At 38.8% G+C, this 18,454-nt stretch overlaps 3 protein-coding genes across 4 annotated transcripts; all 3 read left to right on the forward strand.

Moving 5' to 3' along the window:
* The first annotated feature begins 122 nt into the window (after positions 1 to 122).
* Positions 123 to 1,384, forward strand: gja13.2 (gap junction protein alpha 13.2). Its single transcript, XM_047388935.1, has one exon. The coding sequence runs from the start codon at positions 123 to 125 to the stop codon at positions 978 to 980; it is 858 nt and encodes a 285-aa protein (XP_047244891.1). The 3' UTR covers positions 981 to 1,384.
* Positions 1,385 to 3,052: 1,668 nt separating this feature from the next.
* LOC124881564 (gap junction Cx32.2 protein-like) lies at positions 3,053 to 6,512 on the forward strand. Of its 2 annotated transcripts, none has more exons than XM_047387174.1 (3): positions 3,053 to 3,197; positions 3,898 to 4,031; positions 5,051 to 6,512. In XM_047387174.1, exons 2-3 carry the CDS (start codon positions 3,903 to 3,905, stop codon positions 5,699 to 5,701), a joined length of 780 nt encoding a protein of 259 aa, XP_047243130.1. In that variant the 5' UTR covers positions 3,053 to 3,197; positions 3,898 to 3,902; the 3' UTR covers positions 5,702 to 6,512. The 2 variants fall into 2 exon arrangements, with proteins under 2 accessions (XP_047243130.1, XP_047243131.1); XM_047387175.1 differs by having other exon boundaries at positions 3,078 to 3,197; positions 3,901 to 4,031.
* A 5,611-nt stretch (positions 6,513 to 12,123) lies between these two features.
* On the forward strand, positions 12,124 to 17,678 carry c15h1orf198 (chromosome 15 C1orf198 homolog). The gene is made up of 6 exons (XM_047388223.1): positions 12,124 to 12,459; positions 13,679 to 13,729; positions 15,467 to 15,592; positions 15,800 to 15,967; positions 16,121 to 16,480; positions 16,718 to 17,678. Exons 1-6 carry the CDS (start codon positions 12,154 to 12,156, stop codon positions 16,772 to 16,774), a joined length of 1,068 nt encoding a protein of 355 aa, XP_047244179.1. The 5' UTR covers positions 12,124 to 12,153; the 3' UTR covers positions 16,775 to 17,678.
* The last annotated feature ends 776 nt before the right edge of the window (positions 17,679 to 18,454 follow it).

The following is an 18,454-nucleotide window of genomic DNA, read 5'->3' on the forward strand; positions in this document are numbered from 1 at the left end:
TCAGCAATAAGGAGTGTTCCAGGATTACTGGGACCAAAATGAGAAGCTTGTTTATCCATTAAGTCCTGATGCTGACTTTCTTTGTTTCACCACAGATTAGTAACTGAACCCCCTCAGTGAAGATGGGAGACTGGGGATTTTTGTCCACCTTGCTGGAAAGAGTCCAGAACCACTCCACTGTGATTGGGAAAATCTGGATGATCGTCCTCTTCCTGTTCAGGATCATGGTTTTGGGAGCAGGCGCCGAAAGCGTCTGGGGTGACGAGCAGTCAGATTTTATATGCAACACCAAGCAACCCGGTTGTGAGAATGTCTGCTACGACAAGAACTTCCCTATCTCGCACATCCGCTTCTGGGTCCTCCAGATCATCTTTGTGTCCACGCCGACACTGGTCTACCTGGGCCATGCCATGCACGTTATCCAGAAGGAGAACAAGCTGAGAGAGAAGCTGGCGAGCCCCGATGGGCCACAGACGTTCAAACAGCCCAAATACAGCGACGAGAAGGGGCACCTGAAGATCAAGGGGAACTTGCTAGGTAGCTACCTGACCCAACTCATCTTCAAGATCATCATTGAAGCCGGCTTTATTGTGGGACAATACTACCTGTATGGCTTCATCATGATCCCCATGTTCCCCTGCACCAGAAAGCCCTGTCCCTTCACCGTGGAGTGCTACATGTCCAGGCCCACGGAGAAGACCATCTTCATCATCTTCATGCTGGTGGTGGCCTGCATCTCTCTGCTCCTAAACATCGTTGAAATGTTCTACCTGATCTGCACCAGGGTGAGGTGTAGGTCCAATCGCCGCACCCACCGGGTCACCGCGACAGAGTACCCCGCCAGCCTATCGGCCCCCAGGTGGCCAACCACAGAGGACACACTGAGGCAGAACAAGATGAACATGGAACTGGAAAACCACAGCGTAGGAGGCAGCCTGGATGGAGCCAAAGAGGAGAAAGGACTACTGAGCGGACATTAAGATCCCAAGTTTAGTTGGTTTTTGCACCTCATTCCAACTCCTTCCAGAGACTTGAATCAGTGTGTCCATTTTAAGAAAGGCTTTGCCACTTTGTCATTGTGTGATCATGCATGTTGTATACTAACACAAATCACCATAAATAACTGAAAGCAAGGGGCACATTGATGGATTTTTCTTCTTGTTGTAACTTGAAATCTGCTAATGAAAGTGTGCAATATTGATTGTATTTATAGTGAAGGTGCTCACTTGTGACTGTATGAGTGAGGAGAAGTTTGTTGTGTTCTTTGTGTTGTTGTGAGGCAGAACTTCTCTATAAAAATGTATTTCTATACTATGGTAACGATGATTATAGCAGAGACATTTTTGTATAGCTTTATCTCTTTTTAATAAATGATTCAAATTAACAAAGTTGTTTTGTCTTTGAATTGAAAAAAAAAGAAGAAACATAATTTCCAAAAATCGGACTTGAATTTAACGTATATTTCACTTACTTATTAGTTTACAGATTATTTATTTATGCTGTTCCTACATATGTAGGAACATTTAGGTCAGTTAGCTTTACCAAAATTATTGCTGTTTTTGGAGAATTTCTTTAATTCAAAAGTTTCAATTAATTTCCTTAGTAATTGGTAGAATTTTCCTCTGTTATGGGTCTCCTACCACAAGTTTTTCAATAGTTTCAATAGTTTGCTGAAATTTTGGCCCATTCCTCCCGAGAACTGGTGGAGTCGGTGGAGTCAGGTCAGGAGGTCCCCTTGCTCCCACAAACGTTTTCTCCTCACAATGGGACTGAGATCAGAGCTTTGTATTGGCCACTCAAAAACATTTTCTTTGTTGCCTTTAAGCCACTTGGGGGTCATTGTACTTTAGGAAGATCCATATACTTCCTGGCTGATGTCTTGATGTCTTGAGACTTAATTATTCCACATAGTGTTGAATCCTTGTTATGTCATTTGTTTTGTGATGTGGACCAATCACTCCTGCAACAAAACACCCACACACCATGATGATGCCAACCCCATACTTTATAGGGATGTTGAGTATCAGTATGACCAAACACTTCAGTTTTACTTACCTCAAATCACAGGAAATGACCCTGAGTGCATTCAAAAACTGTATTCTGGCTTTTTACGTTGCATTTGGAGTAAAGGCTTCTTCCTCTGATTAGCCTTTCAGCCTACGTAAGCACAGGACTCATTTCTGCAAATAACATTCTCTTACCAGCTTCTTACGAGATATAAGCATTTCACACCAATGCAAGTTTAGATCTGAGACACATCACCTTCAAGGCCCTCCAGGAGTGCCTCCAATTAACTCAAATGCTGTCAATTAACCTGAAAGTCAAATTACCCAAAGTCATGACATCATCATCTGAGCTTTTACAATTCTAGTGTATGTCCACTACTGAATTTGAAATATTATGTATACAGTATACATATAATATATATATTTCAGCCTGTGCATAATTATAATAATATAGTTTAATTTATTTGGAATATAATTGTAGTAGTGACTGATATTTGCTATTTTTGCTTAACATTTGATCATGAAAACCTGATGCCAGCTAATTAAAGTTATGCTTGCTTTATGTTTTTACACTGCAGTACAACAGATAGAGCACGTACAAATGTGTAAAATGTCAAATCTGAGTCACACTGACTGCAAATAAGAAAAAGGTCCTACAAGGAATAAAACTTAATCATGGCAATGAGATAAAGCAACTCCATAACAGCTGAATATTGTGCTAAATTATAGCAAAAATATCTTTGTTAACCTTAATACTTAAATCTGTACATAGTTGTGCATTTCCAATATGTTGTACTGAATAACTTCTGTCAGAATAATGTGGTTTTTGCCTTTTGTACCCAAAATGTTATTTCTTCAACAAAAACACTCTCTTTCTAGATCCATATCTCACATGTTCGTCTGAAAACAGAATTGTTCTGGTTCTTTATGAGGACATAAAGTATACAGTTAAATCAAAAACATAGTTTTAAAGCACTGCCAATCATTAACTTTCACAATCTTGTCAGAGCTCAGCCCAAATGTATCATTTCCAGATGTCACGACAACGTGACAACTCATACTGTTGAGCAACAGCGTCTATTCTAAAGTTCAAGGTATCGTCTATGAGTTTGCCCGGAGCCCAGAGTGTCATTTCGCTTTAACACCGGTGACCGGTGAGTTTGCCTCAAAGAAGACTTTTTAAATTCAAAGGTAAGGTGGACAAGGATTTTTTATATTCATCTTTATCATTACTGCACAAAGTAACCAGTTAAAATGTAAAACATACTTAATTTTTGGGGGACATAGAATAATTTATCTTAGCCAAGAAAGGAGTTAGAGCCTAATATCATCATTTATGTTTATATAAACAGAAGAGAGGGTTTTAAGAGTGTTTATATGTTTATTTGTTAGAAAAGGACAGGCTAAGCAATACTTATCAACATAAAAATCTACCTTATCTACATTTTTGTTTACCAATATTTCTTTGATTAGATGCAGCTGTACTGATTAGTTAGGCAAACTTTTAAATTAAAACTTCTTCCTGGCACTAAAACTGCTTTTTAAAGCAAGACGTGATCAAATGCTTCTCGTTCTTTGTTTGAGAATCAGTTAAGTGAAATCATGTTAGGGACAAAGCAAATTTTCGGCTTGTCATAATTCTGTAAAACTTTATCTGATAAATATTATTTATTACTAAGCATTCATTTAAGTAAAGATAAAATATAATGCATTATTTGTTATTACTAAACTTAAAAATATATATGAAATGAAAAACAAAAACTGTTTTGCATCGGTTGTTGTCTTGAATTCCCAAATAAGATGAAAAAGGGAAAAAGGAAGAAAGATAACCAACATGAGACACTTAATTGTTGCTGGTTTTACATGTCTGAATATTTGTATTTGTTTGCAGAAGCCATGGGAGAGTGGGGATTTCTGTCCACTCTGCTGAATAAGGTCCAGTCCCACTCCACTGTGGTGGGAAAAGTCTGGCTCAGCGTGCTTTTCATCTTCAGGATCATGGTGCTTGGAGCAGGAGCTGAGAAGGTCAGATTATGATCTTTTACACATTTTCAGTTTTGAAATATTATCTAGTTTTCCTCTTTTTTCGTGTATAAAACCCTAACTTGTCCATAGTTGTTCATTGTGCATAGTTCAGTACTTAAATAGCTTCCTCTGGTGGCCATCTGTATGTTTTCTGCAGCTAAGTGACACCTCATGTTAGATTTACAGAAGATGTTTGTTTAATGGTGAACAACATGTAAATAAATGATTAAAAAGACACTTAAATATATATATAATATTTTTTTCTTATGGGCTTAAGACCTTTTATATGTGTATCTGCATTCTCAGTTGCAATGGTTTGCAAAATTAACCAGTTTCACTTATTAATAATTTATTTTATTCTAACTCAGCTGTATCAGAGCAGCATTTAAAAACATCTGCAGCAAACTGCAGAATATACAGTGCCTTCCAAAAGTATTAGTAATACTACAATGTATTTCACTGGCATATAATGTGATAGACTGACACACGGTAGTACATATTTGTGAAGTGGCAGTAAAGTCTTACCTTTTTTTTCTAACTATAGATTTAAAAAAGTGTGAAGTCTATTTTGTACAGAGCTCCCTTTCCATCATGTTGTGGGATGCTTTTCTTTAGCAAGAATAACTTGTAGACTGTGGGATATTGAACAAAAGTCTGGAAATATACATATTTTCCATATTCTTACTTTGTCTATACTCTAAAGGTAGTTGGTTGCACTGGCTTTTCTTTAGAGGTATCAAAGTAAAAGGGCTGAATGTCTTGGTTTTCAGATTATTTTGCACACAATTTGTAAAACTTTGTATCATTTTGCTTTTTGTTCAACGTTATGTGCAACTTTGTGCTGTATTACATAAAATCCCAATTAAATATACTGACATTTATGGTTGTAAAAGTGACAAGATGTAAGGTTCCAATGGTTGTGATTGTTTTTTGAGGCACTGTATGTTTAGTATATTTTGGTGACATCATTCTAATTCATGCCTCGTTATAATAATACATATCCCATTTTAACATTGCAGGTTTGGGGAGATGAACAGTCCAAAATGGTTTGCAACACCCAGCAGCCTGGTTGTAAAAATGTCTGTTATGACCACGCCTTCCCTATCTCTCACATTCGGTTCTGGGTTCTCCAGATCATCTTTGTCTCCACACCAAGTCTCATCTACCTTGGTCATGCCATCCAAATCCTCCACAAAGAGAAAAAGATGAGAGAATATTTGCAAACCCACAAAGACCAGGGGAATGCCAAAGTACCCAAGTACTCTGACGAAAAGGGCAAACTTCAGATAAAGGGCAACCTGTTGGGAAACTACATGACCTCCATCTTCTTCAGAATCATCCTAGAGATAGGTTTCATTGTGGGACAGTACTACCTGTACGGGTTTGTGATGGATCCTCGGATCGTCTGCGTCCGGGACCCATGTCCCTTCACCGTGGAGTGCTTCATGTCACGACCCACAGAGAAAACCATCTTCATCATCTTCATGCTGGTCATGTCCTGCATCTCTGTGATACTCAATGTGGTGGAGATCTTCTACCTGGCTTGTTCCAGGTCGTCCAGGCGGAAGTCAAAAATGACGACGACAGCCATCGCCATTCATCCCCGTTTCACAACCGACACCATGATGAAAAATGAGAAGCTCGGCCTGCATGGCTCCAGCACAGCCTGAGGGACGATATTTCGTAGATCCACTGAGGAACATCTGCAGTCATATTGTTGACCGCGGGGCATATTAAGTAGTGACTACAAAGGCTGAATTTGTGAGTGCTGTTATTTATAAGGCGTTAAATTCATAAATATATGCAAATCTGGAGTTCTAGCTTATTCATGTTTAAGAAGGAACAAAAATACCAAATATCTAGTAGCCTTAATGTCACTGATATAAGGAAAAAATAGTAAAGATCAAATGCATTTTTAAACGTTTTTATTTGGTGTGTGTTTTGTGTTTTGTACATATGTGCAGCAGGATCACAGTAGTTGTGCTGGAGCCTGAACCTCAAAGGGACCTGACTTTGGTCCAGTCTGTGCTAGCTTAAAGCTCTTTTGTTCTGTTGTTCTAGAGAACAGTATTACCCAGCGCTAACATTGCCCTTTGTTGTTCATATATCCACCTGTTTATATCTGATCACACATTTTCAGTAAATCGGTTTGTTTTCTGTTTTATCAGCACTTCTTTTTCTTTTACATGATTAAAATCATGCAAAACAAATGTAGAAGTTTGTATACCAGTTTGTAAAAGTAAATAAAATAAGTAAGTAAAATAACATTTTCTGGAAGGATAACTGACCTCAATACTGTGTTCCAGCTAGAGTTATTTGTGATTTATGTGTTGTCAAGAAATAAAATTTCTATTTTCTCCAAAGACAAAAAATATGTAAAATAAAAATAACTTCATTACAGTTTTTAGAGCAAAAAAAATAAGCAATTAGTGAATCTCTCCACTTGGTTTGAATAAAATGTGAACACTTTTTTAACACAAAGATCTTTGTCTTCTTCAGTATGAATTGTGTTATAGTTGGATAATTGGAGCTGTACATAACGCACTGATTTGATATGCAAATACCTGAAAAAAGATCCCATTCTTTGGGTTCCTACATATTTAGAAGTCTTCCATCTGCAATTTTTTGTTTTTTTTTTATAAAATAAAACTTCAGTCTGATTTATGGCAGACAGTGGATATAAAATACAACATACCCCTGTCAAAATGCCAGGGGGCAAGTGAGGTAAAAAACTGAGACCATGATAAATCATTTTCAATCTTTTTTTACCTAGGACTGTCCAAAATGTTTTAATGTTTCTCTCATGAAGTTGTTAATTTGGATGTATTCTTGGATTCACTGTGATGCTGAGAAAAATCTCTCTTCATCTTCAGCTTCTTAGCAGATACCAGAAGATTTTGGGGTTAAAAATGACAGATATTTAGAACTATTATTGATTTAATTTACCTTGACAACAAGTCTACTCCCATCTGAAGAAACTAACCCCAGAGCATGATGCTGCCACCACCATGTTTCACTCTGGGAATATCACACTGTATAGTACACCACTGCGCATAATTTATTTGCATGTTTTCCTTTTATGGAGCTGGACCTTTACCTCAATGTCTTTCAAATTTTTGGGGGATGATTTTTAATGTCTGTCTGGTGTTTAATGTCACTGGTTCGCTGACCCTTGAGTTCAGAAGCCGTTTTATTCCCTAATCATTTTCTGGTCAGACTCAAGTGGTTTAGCAAACAAGCAAAAAATTACAAAAAAAAAGAACTGGACATAAAATTAGTGCAAAAACAGCCGGAGCCCAAATAAAACTGTTACACGTGAGTCTTGATCTACCCCACCTCTGTTGCCTGCACTTCCCAAGCCTGATTGAACACACCAGCTCGCAATCATCTTCATCTCCCTTGTGTACAGGTCCTTCTCAAAATATTAGCATATTGTGATAAAGTTCATTATTTTCCATAATGTCATGATGAAAATTTAACATTCATATATTTTAGATTCATTGCACACTAACTGAAATATTTCAGGTCTTTTATTGTCTTAATATGGATGATTTTGGCATACAGCTCATGAAAACCCAAAAATCCTATCTCACAAAATTAGCATATCATAAAAAGGGTCTCTAAACGAGCTATGAACCTAATCATCTGAATCAACGAGTTAACTCTAAACACCTGCAAAAGATTCCTGAGGCCTTTAAAACTCCCAGCCTGGTTCATCACTCAAAACCCCAATCATGGGTAAGACTGCCGACCTGACTGCTGTCCAGAAGGCCACTATTGACACCCTCAAGCAAGAGAGTAAGACACAGAAAGAAATTTCTGAACGAATAGGCTGTTCCCAGAGTGCTGTATCAAGGCACCTCAGTGGGAAGTCTGTGGGAAGGAAAACGTGTGGCAGAAAACGCTGCACAACGAGAAGAGGTGACCGGACCCTGAGGAAGATTGTGGAGAAGGGCCGATTCCAGACCTTGGGGGACCTGCGGAAGCAGTGGACTGAGTCTGGAGTAGAAACATCCAGAGCCACCGTGCACAGGCATGTGCAGGAAATGGGCTACAGGTGCCGCATTCCCCAGGTCAAGCCACTTTTGAACCAGAAACAGCGGCAGAAACGTCTGACCTGGGCTACAGAGAAGCAGCACTGGACTGTTGCTCAGTGGTCCAAAGTACTTTTTTTGGATGAAAGCAAATTCTGCATGTCATTCGGAAATCAAGGTGCCAGAGTCTGGAGGAAGACTGGGGAGAAGGAAATGCCAAAATGCCAGAAGTCCAGTGTCAAGTACCCACAGTCAGTGATGGTCTGGGGTGCCGTGTCAGCTGCTGGTGTTGGTCCACTGTGTTTTATCAAGGCCAGGGTCAATGCAGCTAGCTATCAGGAGATTTTGGAGCACTTCATGCTTCCATCTGCTGAAAAGTTTTATGGAGATGAAGATTTCATTTTTCAGCACGACCTGGCACCTGCTCACAGTGCCAAAACCACTGGTAAATGGTTTACTGACCATGGTATCACTGTGCTCAATTGGCCTGCCAACTCTCCTGACCTGAACCCCATAGAGAATCTGTGGGATATTGTGAAGAGAACATTGAGAGACTCAAGACCCAACACTCTGGATGAGCTAAAGGCCGCTATCGAAGCATCCTGGGCCTCCATAAGACCTCAGCAGTGCCACAGGCTGATTGCCTCCATGCCACGCCGCATTGAAGCAGTCATTTCTGCAAAAGGATTCCCGACCAAGTATTGAGTGCATAACTGTACATGATTATTTGAAGGTTGACGTTTTTTGTATTAAAAACACTTTTCTTTTATTGGTCGGATGAAATATGCTAATTTTGTGAGATAGGAATTTTGGGTTTTCATGAGCTGTATGCTAAAATCATCCGTATTAAGACAATAAAAGACCTGAAATATTTCAGTTAGTGTGCAATGAATCTAAAATATATGAATGTTAAATTTTCATCATTACATTATGGAAAATAATGAACTTTATCACAATATGCTAATATTTTGAGAAGGACCTGTATTTTTTCAGTGTCCCTATCCCTTAATGCCAGTTAATCTTTGTCTCGAGATTCAGGCATTTCAGGCCTTTTGCAAGTATTGTTCCTCTAGTGTTTATAATCCTCTCGTGCTTTTTGACCTGCCAGATGATTTGAATACTTCTGCCTTTCTTGACTGACATCCCATGTACTTGGCTTGTGACTCTTGATTTTTTTTTTTTTTTTTGAGTTGTCTAGGTCATTGTTTCACAGATCACAAAACTATTGGCAAAGACTAAATGAAAATATGAAATCTTGGAAGGAAAATAAAAGGAAATGAAAGTTCTGTAGTTCTGGACATTCCCTCTGTTATCCAAAATATGAATCACAGTTAACTTGTGCATGTGTTAAGAGTTTGCACCACATCTCCCACACCAAGTTGAAAAGCTGCACGTAGCTTTTGCAGCTAGTGGCCTAACCACTCACTAGTAGATAGGCCCTGTTGTCTATGTTCTCCAAAATGTGAGAACTATGGGCTGTACAAAAAAGTCATTGACAGCTAAATCTAATTTGTGCAAAATTCGTTTTAAAATAACTATCTGTTTTGTCTATTAAGGTAAAGTTTCATAAAAAGGTTTCAACATTCAAAGTGAAATACAAAAAGATGTGTATGTTTTAAGGCTGCTTAAAGTGAGGGTCAGATTCTGTACATGTAAAACCCCAATATTGTAAATGTTGTGCATTTTAGAGCACATTTTTATCTTGAATTGCATAGTCAGAATGCAATAAATGTGTTTATTTTATTCATCCACACTGTCTGAGAGTGCTTTGTGCAAATATTTGGACACCTACCTCATTTCTGTATGTTTTCCTTCCACTAAGACTGAATTTTTTTCTACTCCTTTCAAGTGTTTTCCTTATTTTCTGAAGGTGTTTCAAAGATGTTCTTTGAACTTTGGCTGATTTTTCACTTGTTTTCTGTAGCTGAATATTTTAATCAGTGTTTTGCTGTTGTTGTTCAAGTTAAGCTACTTAAATCCAACCTATGAATGATTCAGGCCTAAAAAAGTTCCTAAATTATGGATTATGAATCTTGCAGGTCCTGTCTCAGGTCTTTGTTGGATTTTCAGTAACTTTCAGATATTTTCATCTGCTGGAAACGTTTTGTAGGTATTTCATGCTTTTTTTCAGCTGTATATTTGCACACTTTCCAAGTTATTAGAAGTTTTAATTTCCATTGGAAGTCACCTAATATATGAAGGAACTGTGGACCAAACTGCTAACCTATCAAACATTCCACAGGCTTTGCAAAGCTTTTGTTTAATGAATACAACAGAAAACTAAAATCTAATGTCTAAGACTTAAAACTCAAGGCTTGATGTGGCTACTAATAAAAGGTCATTATGATGTCTATATCCATCACAATATAAAAAAACGCATTTTTAAAGGATTTATTTGAGAAGGGAAAGGTTCACTCTCTGGAGTTTAGCGAATCAGATTTCAATAAGTCCCAACATGAAATTTCCTTCCTATTATACCTTCCACAGTAAACTGTTTGTAGTATTATAGCACAGTGGAAACAACTGGGGACATCAGAAGCTCAGCCATGGAGTGGTGGGCCATGAATATCACAGGGAAGGATTAGCACATGCCTTAAGGAAATTACTCCCATAGTCCATTTCAGCGAAGAGGTCTTTAAACATTAAATGAGCTGGTATTTCAAGGCTTCTGGCTCATAATGCTATGGCTGCTAACAAAGGTCTCACAGAAACTACCATGAATTGGCATCCATGGCCAGGCAGCTGCTTTCTAATTTTATATGACAGAGTGCAATGCCAAGTGTAAGGTTTGGTGGAGGGTGCATGATGTCATAGGTTTTCTTTATCAGGCCAATTTTATTCAGTTTGACGATGGCTCCGTCCAGGTTAATAATGACATTATTGACTTGCACAAACCCCTGACCTTAACCCAACGAAGCACTTTTGGGAGGAATTAGAACGAAGACTGCAAGTGTAGCCATCTGTTTCATCATCACAAAGCTGGAAATATAAAAAACTAGTAAAATGTGGTTTTAGACATAGCCCTAAAACCTCGCAAATCTGAGGTCTGTGGTTTTTTTGGGGGTATTCTTTTGCCAAAAGGAAATTGTTGCTTTATTGATTCCACTTCTGCAAACAAGGGCACAATCATACACTTATCCAGAGGCAACTTAGAGTTAAGCCAACATCAACATGTGGGAGGGAGGAAGCTAGAATTGGATCAACAACTTCCCAATTCCGAGGCAACTACTTTATCCACTGAGTCAGTTACCCAGTACTACAATAGATAGAGCCTGGAGTGAACATTTAGTCAGAACTTACTCTTCCTATTTATTTACCAATTTTACAAAATAGGTACAAAAAAGATCAGGGGCTAATTGCTTTGTCATAAATCAATTTAACAAGCTGTAGTCATTCCTCAAGGTTTACCTTAAGAGTTAAGAGACTAAGGTGCATATCTTCATTTCCCATTTATCATTGGAAGTACTCCTGGGATTCAAGGTGTCCTGCAAACATTGCTTACTAAAGACTGTGCTGCCACAAATACAATTCACTACATTCTTAAATATTCAGATGTATGAAAAATTACTTGTCAAATCAATGTTGGAAGCATGCAAAGGTGGGAAGTGTGTAAAAGATAAAAACCATATAGGACACAACTTCACCATCAGAGGGCTCCATCACCCGGAGCATCCTGATCAACTGAATCACTGTGTAGCACCACCAGAATACAAGCCTCTGTAGAGTGATCAGAACCTTAAAGAGGAAGTACTACTGTGTGGGCAGAGTGAGAGTGAGAAATAGACAGGAAGTCTCACTCCAGAAGAGCAAGAGTTGGCAAACCTAAGAGTTCTCATTAAAGCTTACGGTAAACAATGTGTTGTCACTCACGTTTTCGCTTGTGTAAAGACAAGCGTCTCAATATTTAAAAAAATGTTATGTCAAACTATGGAGAATGACATTTTTTATACAATTGTGTTGTTGCAGTAAAACCAACACACCAGTAGATGGCGGTATTAACGCGCAAAACGGGCTTGTCCCGCCTCTCTCTACCAGCTTCCGTTTTCCTCCCAAAAAAAAAAAAAAAAGACAGCTGGTAGAAATTAAAGATGGCCGCCGCTACCATGGCGGGGCTCGACGCCCACAGAATGGAAAAGAAGAAGTTCGAGTACTTTTCCTCCATCAACTCCATGGCCAAGAAGATTATGCAGGAGCGGGAGAAAATCAAAGCCGAGTACGGCTCGTCCTGGGAGAAAATGACCCCGCAGGAGCAAGACAACGCCATTGATAACAGCCTGATGGACCCTCATATAAGAGCCAGATACGCTATGCATAAAGTGGACCGTGAGGAGGTGGTCTGTTACCCCAAACTGCTCCTCCAGACAGGTCAGAAGATAGTCCACTTCGGTGAAGAGGTACTTCGACATCATTTGAGTTTCTATTTGAAAGTTTTTACGCTCTTGTTGATGTGGCTGCTAACAAAAGCCACGTAGACGTAAAATACGTCTTTAGACGTCACAACAGCTGTTTCGACGTAACGCAATAACAAAATAATAGAACACATATTTGGTCCATCTTAAATTATTTGTTTAATTGATTTTGTTATCTACTTCGTGAAGTAATTACGAAGTAATTTCATGTATTATTTCTTCAGCAACAGGCTGCTAATAACAGTGTCTATATAAATCCATTCATTGATTCAAATATGTTATTGAACGTAACAGGAGATAGTAACAACAATATTTACTAATACACAATATTCACACGTTTAAAGGAGTAGACAGAAATATAAACTTCTAATAACCCATCACGTCTTGTTCATCAAAAAAAACAAAACAACTATTTCATACAGACTCTTTAATCCAAAACTATTAAAAAAGTTAAAAAATAAAGTGCATTCCATATAGTAGAGCTCCTGTGACTATTATCTTAAAGACAATAATACAATGTACAGTAATATAACAGGCAATAATTTAGTAGTAATAATATTAATAATGATTATTCAAGTCTTATATTCATCTATAATCTTTGTTTTATATTGTAGACATTTCTTAAAGTCCACATTCAGACTGTTCCAAAGCTTCATCCCACAGACAGAAATACAGAAACCTTTTCTTGATGTTCTAATTATGTGTTTGATATCGGCATATCTCTTCCCCTCTCTAGAATAAATTTTAAATACTTTGTGGCAGTTTTCTTTGTAGCTTTATACATTATTAAGGCTGTTTGTAGTTTAACCATCTCAGTAAGATTTAACATTTTGTATTGTTTGAATAGTGGTTTAGTGTGATCCAGGTTCCAAGTCTTTGTTAATGACTCCTAATGCTCTACTTAACACTGTTTGAAAATTGAAGTTTGGGCTCACAACAAGGAGGTCTTATTTTACATCACAACAAATGTCGATACAGTTATTTCCAGTTTAATCCGATCATATCGTCCCATTCAGATTCAGTTATACACAGTGCTATGTGATTCTAATTATTTTACCGGACAATCAGATACAGACCTTATATTGGTAAAAAGTACGCCTTAGGAAGTGTAGTCAAATCGTTGAGTAAACAAATTGGTCAGTTCTTAAAAATAAAAGTGTTTATATTTCAGCTATCTTGAGGAATGTTTTTATTTCCCTTGTAGGATATTAGATGGCAAGATGAGCACTCTGCCCCTTTCTCATGGGAAACAAAGGTAAAACTTGATCAACTGATTGGTTAGAAGCATCAGTCTTTACTTGCATTCCTGCAATACATGTCCTTCTCAAAATATTAGCATATTGTGATAAAGTTCATTATTTTCCATAATGTCATAATGAAAATTTAACATTCATATATTTTAGATTCATTGCACACTAACTGAAATATTTCAGGTCTTTTATTGTCTTAATACAGATGATTTTGGCATACAGCTCATGAAAACCCAAAATTCCTATCTCACAAAATTAGCATATTTCATCCGACCAATTAAAGAAAAGTGTTTTTAATACAAAAAACGTCAACCTTCAAATAATCATGTACAGTTATGCACTCAATACTTGGTCAGGAATCCTTTTGCAGAAATGACTGCTTCAATGCGGCGTGGCATGGAGGCAATCAGCCTGTGGCACTGCTGAGGTCTTATGGAGGCCCAGGATGCTTCGATAGCGGCCTTTAGCTCATCCAGAGTGTTGGGTCTTGAGTCTCTCAACGTTCTCTTCACAATATCCCACAGATTCTCTATGGGGTTCAGGTCAGGAGAGTTGGCAGGCCAATTGAGCACAGTGATACCATGGTCAGTAAACCATTTACCAGTGGTTTTGGCACTGTGAGCAGGTGCCAGGTCGTGCTGAAAAATGAAATCTTCATCTCCATAAAACTTTTCAGCAGATGGAAGCATGAAGTGCTCCAAAATCTCCTGATAGCTAGCTGCATTGACCCTGCCCTTGATAAAACACAGTGGACCAACACCAGCAGCTGACACGGCACCCCAGACCATCACTGACTGTGGGTACTTGACACTGGACTTCTGGCATTTTGGCATTTCCTTCTCCCCAGTCTTCCTCCAGACTCTGGCACCTTGATTTCCGAATGACATGCGGAATTTGCTTTCATCCGAAAAAATTACTTTGGACCACTGAGCAACAGTCCAGTGCTGCTTCTCTGTAGCCCAGGTCAGGCGCTTCTGCCGCTGTTTCTGGTTCAAAAGTGGCTTGACCTGGGGAATGCGGCACCTGTAGCCCATTTCCTGCACACGCCTGTGCACGGTGGCTCTGGATGTTTCTACTCCAGACTCAGTCCACTGCTTCCGCAGGTCCCCCAAGGTCTGGAATCGGCCCTTCTCCACAATCTTCCTCAGGGTCCGGTCACCTCTTCTTGTTGTGCAGCGTTTTCTGCCACACTTTTTCCTTCCCACAGACTTCCCACTGAGGTGCCTTGATACAGCACTCTGGGAACAGCCTATTTGTTCAGAAATGTCTTTCTGTGTCTTACCCTCTTGCTTGAGGGTGTCAATAGTGGCCTTCTGGACAGCAGTCAGGTCGGCAGTCTTACCCATGATTGGGGTTTTGAGTGATGAACCAGGCTGGGAGTTTTAAAGCCCTCAGGAATCTTTTGCAGGTGTTTAGAGTTAACTCGTTGATTCAGATGATTAGGTTCATAGCTCGTTTAGAGACCCTTTTAATGATATGCTAATTTTGTGAGATAGGAATTTTGGGTTTTCATGAGCTGTATGCCAAAATCATCCGTATTAAGACAATAAAGACCTGAAATATTTCAGTTAGTGTGCAATGAATCTAAAATATATGAATGTTAAATTTTCATCATGACATTATGGAAAATAATAAACTTTATCACAATATGCTAATTTTTTGAGAAGGACCTGTATATATTGTTCATACGTGTTAATGTATGCAACAAATGTAAGTCTGTTAAAAACCGATTTGTCTTTTAGAGTCAGATGGAGTTCAGTTTGACGTCAGGCTCTGCAGATCAGGTGACCTCTGCCTCACAGGCCGACTCAAAAAATGCAAAAGTTCCTCATTCCAATCAGCTTGGAAAGAGTACAGCAGGGGCCAAGGTACGGTTTATATTGTAATGGCTGGATTGATTCTTCCTGCATGTTAACAAGATTAATGATAATAATTATTTGATAATATCTGAATCTGAATGATTTTTACCCATCTTCCTAAGCAGAATTTGTGATTTGTAAGTGAAGAGGGCAGTATGTTTTTGAATAAATGATCACAACTCTTAATCAGAATGATGTTCTCATGTGATTGTGAAGGTGTCTGTCAGTGAGGGACGGAGGCCAGAGGAGGAGTCATCCTTCTGGAAGATCAGTGCTGAGAGGTCGAGGCTGGAAGGGGAGAAAGTTGATTTCCAGTCCCTGACCCCAAGTCAGATCAAATCCATGGAGAAAGGAGAGAAACCCATCCCCTCCTACCTCAGACAGGTAAACACTTATAATTATTGTAGAGATATTTATGTATCCTCCTCTGCACACTAATAGGTGTAAATTAAATTTTTCTTCAGAATCAGCTTTATTGCCAAGTTCGTACATACAAACAAGGAATTTGCCTCCGGTACACTTTGCTCTTTTGTTCAGGAGAGCTCTTCCATCTCCAAGGAGCCTGAAGCTGCTGAGTCTAACCCTACAGCTCCTGCCAAGTCCATCAAGCATAGAGCACCCAAAGCTCCTGCCCCACAGCCCCCTGTACCTGTGGCTGTCAGTGCAACACCTGCATCCATCTCCATCACACCTACGCCAGCCCCGCCCCTCAGTGCTTCCTCTTCTGTTGGAGGCTGGGAGAGATCTCAGAGCACCCTGCCGTCTGTCAGCAACACCCCGGATGAGATTTTTTCATCTAATCTGATACCAAAGCCTTCAAAGTCCTTCACCGCCGCAGAGAAGGAGAAAGCGGAGGAAGGTTCACCCCCTTTGGACATGAGCCCCACCTTTTCCCAGGTTAGTTCTGAAACCGGTCACTTTGCAGCGTGACAAAGTCCGTTTCTAAATTACGCAGAAGCTATTTAAAAGGAGCAAATAACAGTCTGATTGAGCAGGCATCAAATGTTTATGATGTGAGCAAACATTATCTAAGAGGTTATGTCAATCCATCCATTTATATTTATGGTTACAGTGAAATAACTGGTTCCTGTAAATAATGACACCCTTAACTGTCCTGTTGAAATCTATTCACAGTTTAACACAAGCAGCAGCATCCTGAAGACTGGATTTGACTTCTTGGACAACTGGTAAAAACCACAGCAGAGTCCAGTCGCCTCACTGAATGAGTCATCGCCATCATCACTTTAGAGACGGACCACACTGCCATGACTACAGACATCCATGTCTAGATTTAAGAGACACGCTCCTTTAAAGCAACCAAGTCAATGTTCCTACTATCATCCGCTGTGGCTTGTTAAGACATTATCTCACCACCTGTGTACGTTTGACCTTTTCTGTTTTCAAAGTAGAAGAGGAGCTGTCCTTGTTTTTTCTCTTGCTGTGTTACAAGTCGGGGTGGATGAATACTAAACTGCTTACAGACATTATGTTAGAAAACACTAAAATTGTCATAACTTAATCCAAAACTATCATATTGCTTTTAGGTTTTTCTTTTGAAAGTATTTTGCTCTCAAGTGCTTCTATTTATAACTGTATATGTTGCTACTGTGCTATCCTTTATGTTTTAGAGTTAAAGCTGTCCTTGATGCTGCAGTCGTCCACAGACATCCAAACTGCCGAGGAATTCTGTTTAAAGAAGTTGGAAAAAGACAAATTGTGGAAATTTCTTATTAGCTTTAGTTTAAAATGTATTCTTAACTGAACCGTTTTCATTCCAGTAGAAATTTCGGCTGTTATTTGTGAGGTGGAAAAACAGGATGGAAAAGCTCAAACTTTAATGGAAACCTGCTCATTGTTAGCTCCAACGCTCCCTCTCGCGTCGTTCCATCAGAGCTGTGCGTTTTGATGAAGGAAATATTGTGCATTAAAACATTTTCATGTTAGTAAGCAAACACCGATACATTGACTGATAGTGTTTGTCATAGACTAAATATCTAGAGTACTATTTTACTTAGTTTTATATTTATCTGCTAATTTTATCCTTATCACATTGTGAGGTAAGAAATTGGAATGAAGTAAATGAATAAAATCAAAATTGTTTTATTGTCTTTATTTTTAAGGCTTTTGGTCAAAACCCATAGGGTAGATGTTTTATTAAAACTTGTCCTTTTCAACTGTATGTAAGCTTGTAGCTCCTGATAGTAAAATGTTTAAAGTCACAGTAAAAAAAGCTGGAAAAGAAACAGCAGGCAGCGGTTGTCAGAGACCGATGTTACATACAGAACACTGAACTCTTACAATGCATAAAAACAAAACTGCAAAAAAGATTTTTTGGTTTTCTGTCTAAACTGTGATTGAACCCCTTAATCCTCTCCCAAATAAAACCAATAATTGTTTAGATTTGATAAGGAGCTATATAAGATCAGACCTCACAGATAGATTTTATTTAATTCTAAGGAAAATGTCCTGCAAAGAAGTCCAGCTTTTAACCCAAAATTCTTCTGACAGAGCATCCTGATTCATTTGCATTGTTGATTAACTTCCCAGCTCCATCGTGTCCATGTCTTCAGCTATAACTTTCAAATCCCAAATGTGTTGTGGGAAAGGAGGAAGACTAGATGATCATAAGGCAATGAACAGTTTGTGTTCAGTCAAAACGAGAAGTTTAGAAACAGGACCTCAATCTGCTGCCTCCTCCTGGTGCAAAGCAGCTGCTCGGCACAGTATTTATAGAATCAGGAGCACTGCTGGGTTTCATGCATATTGTATGCTTTGGGAACTGAGAGTAAGGCTGGACTTGTCTAGTTCAACAACACTGATGTCAATAATTTAAGGTTCTTTTAGGGCTAACACACCGAAAATAATCCCATC

This window comes from Girardinichthys multiradiatus, chromosome 15, assembly GCF_021462225.1.
Source record: "Girardinichthys multiradiatus isolate DD_20200921_A chromosome 15, DD_fGirMul_XY1, whole genome shotgun sequence".
NCBI classification, from domain to species: domain Eukaryota; kingdom Metazoa; phylum Chordata; class Actinopteri; order Cyprinodontiformes; family Goodeidae; genus Girardinichthys; species Girardinichthys multiradiatus.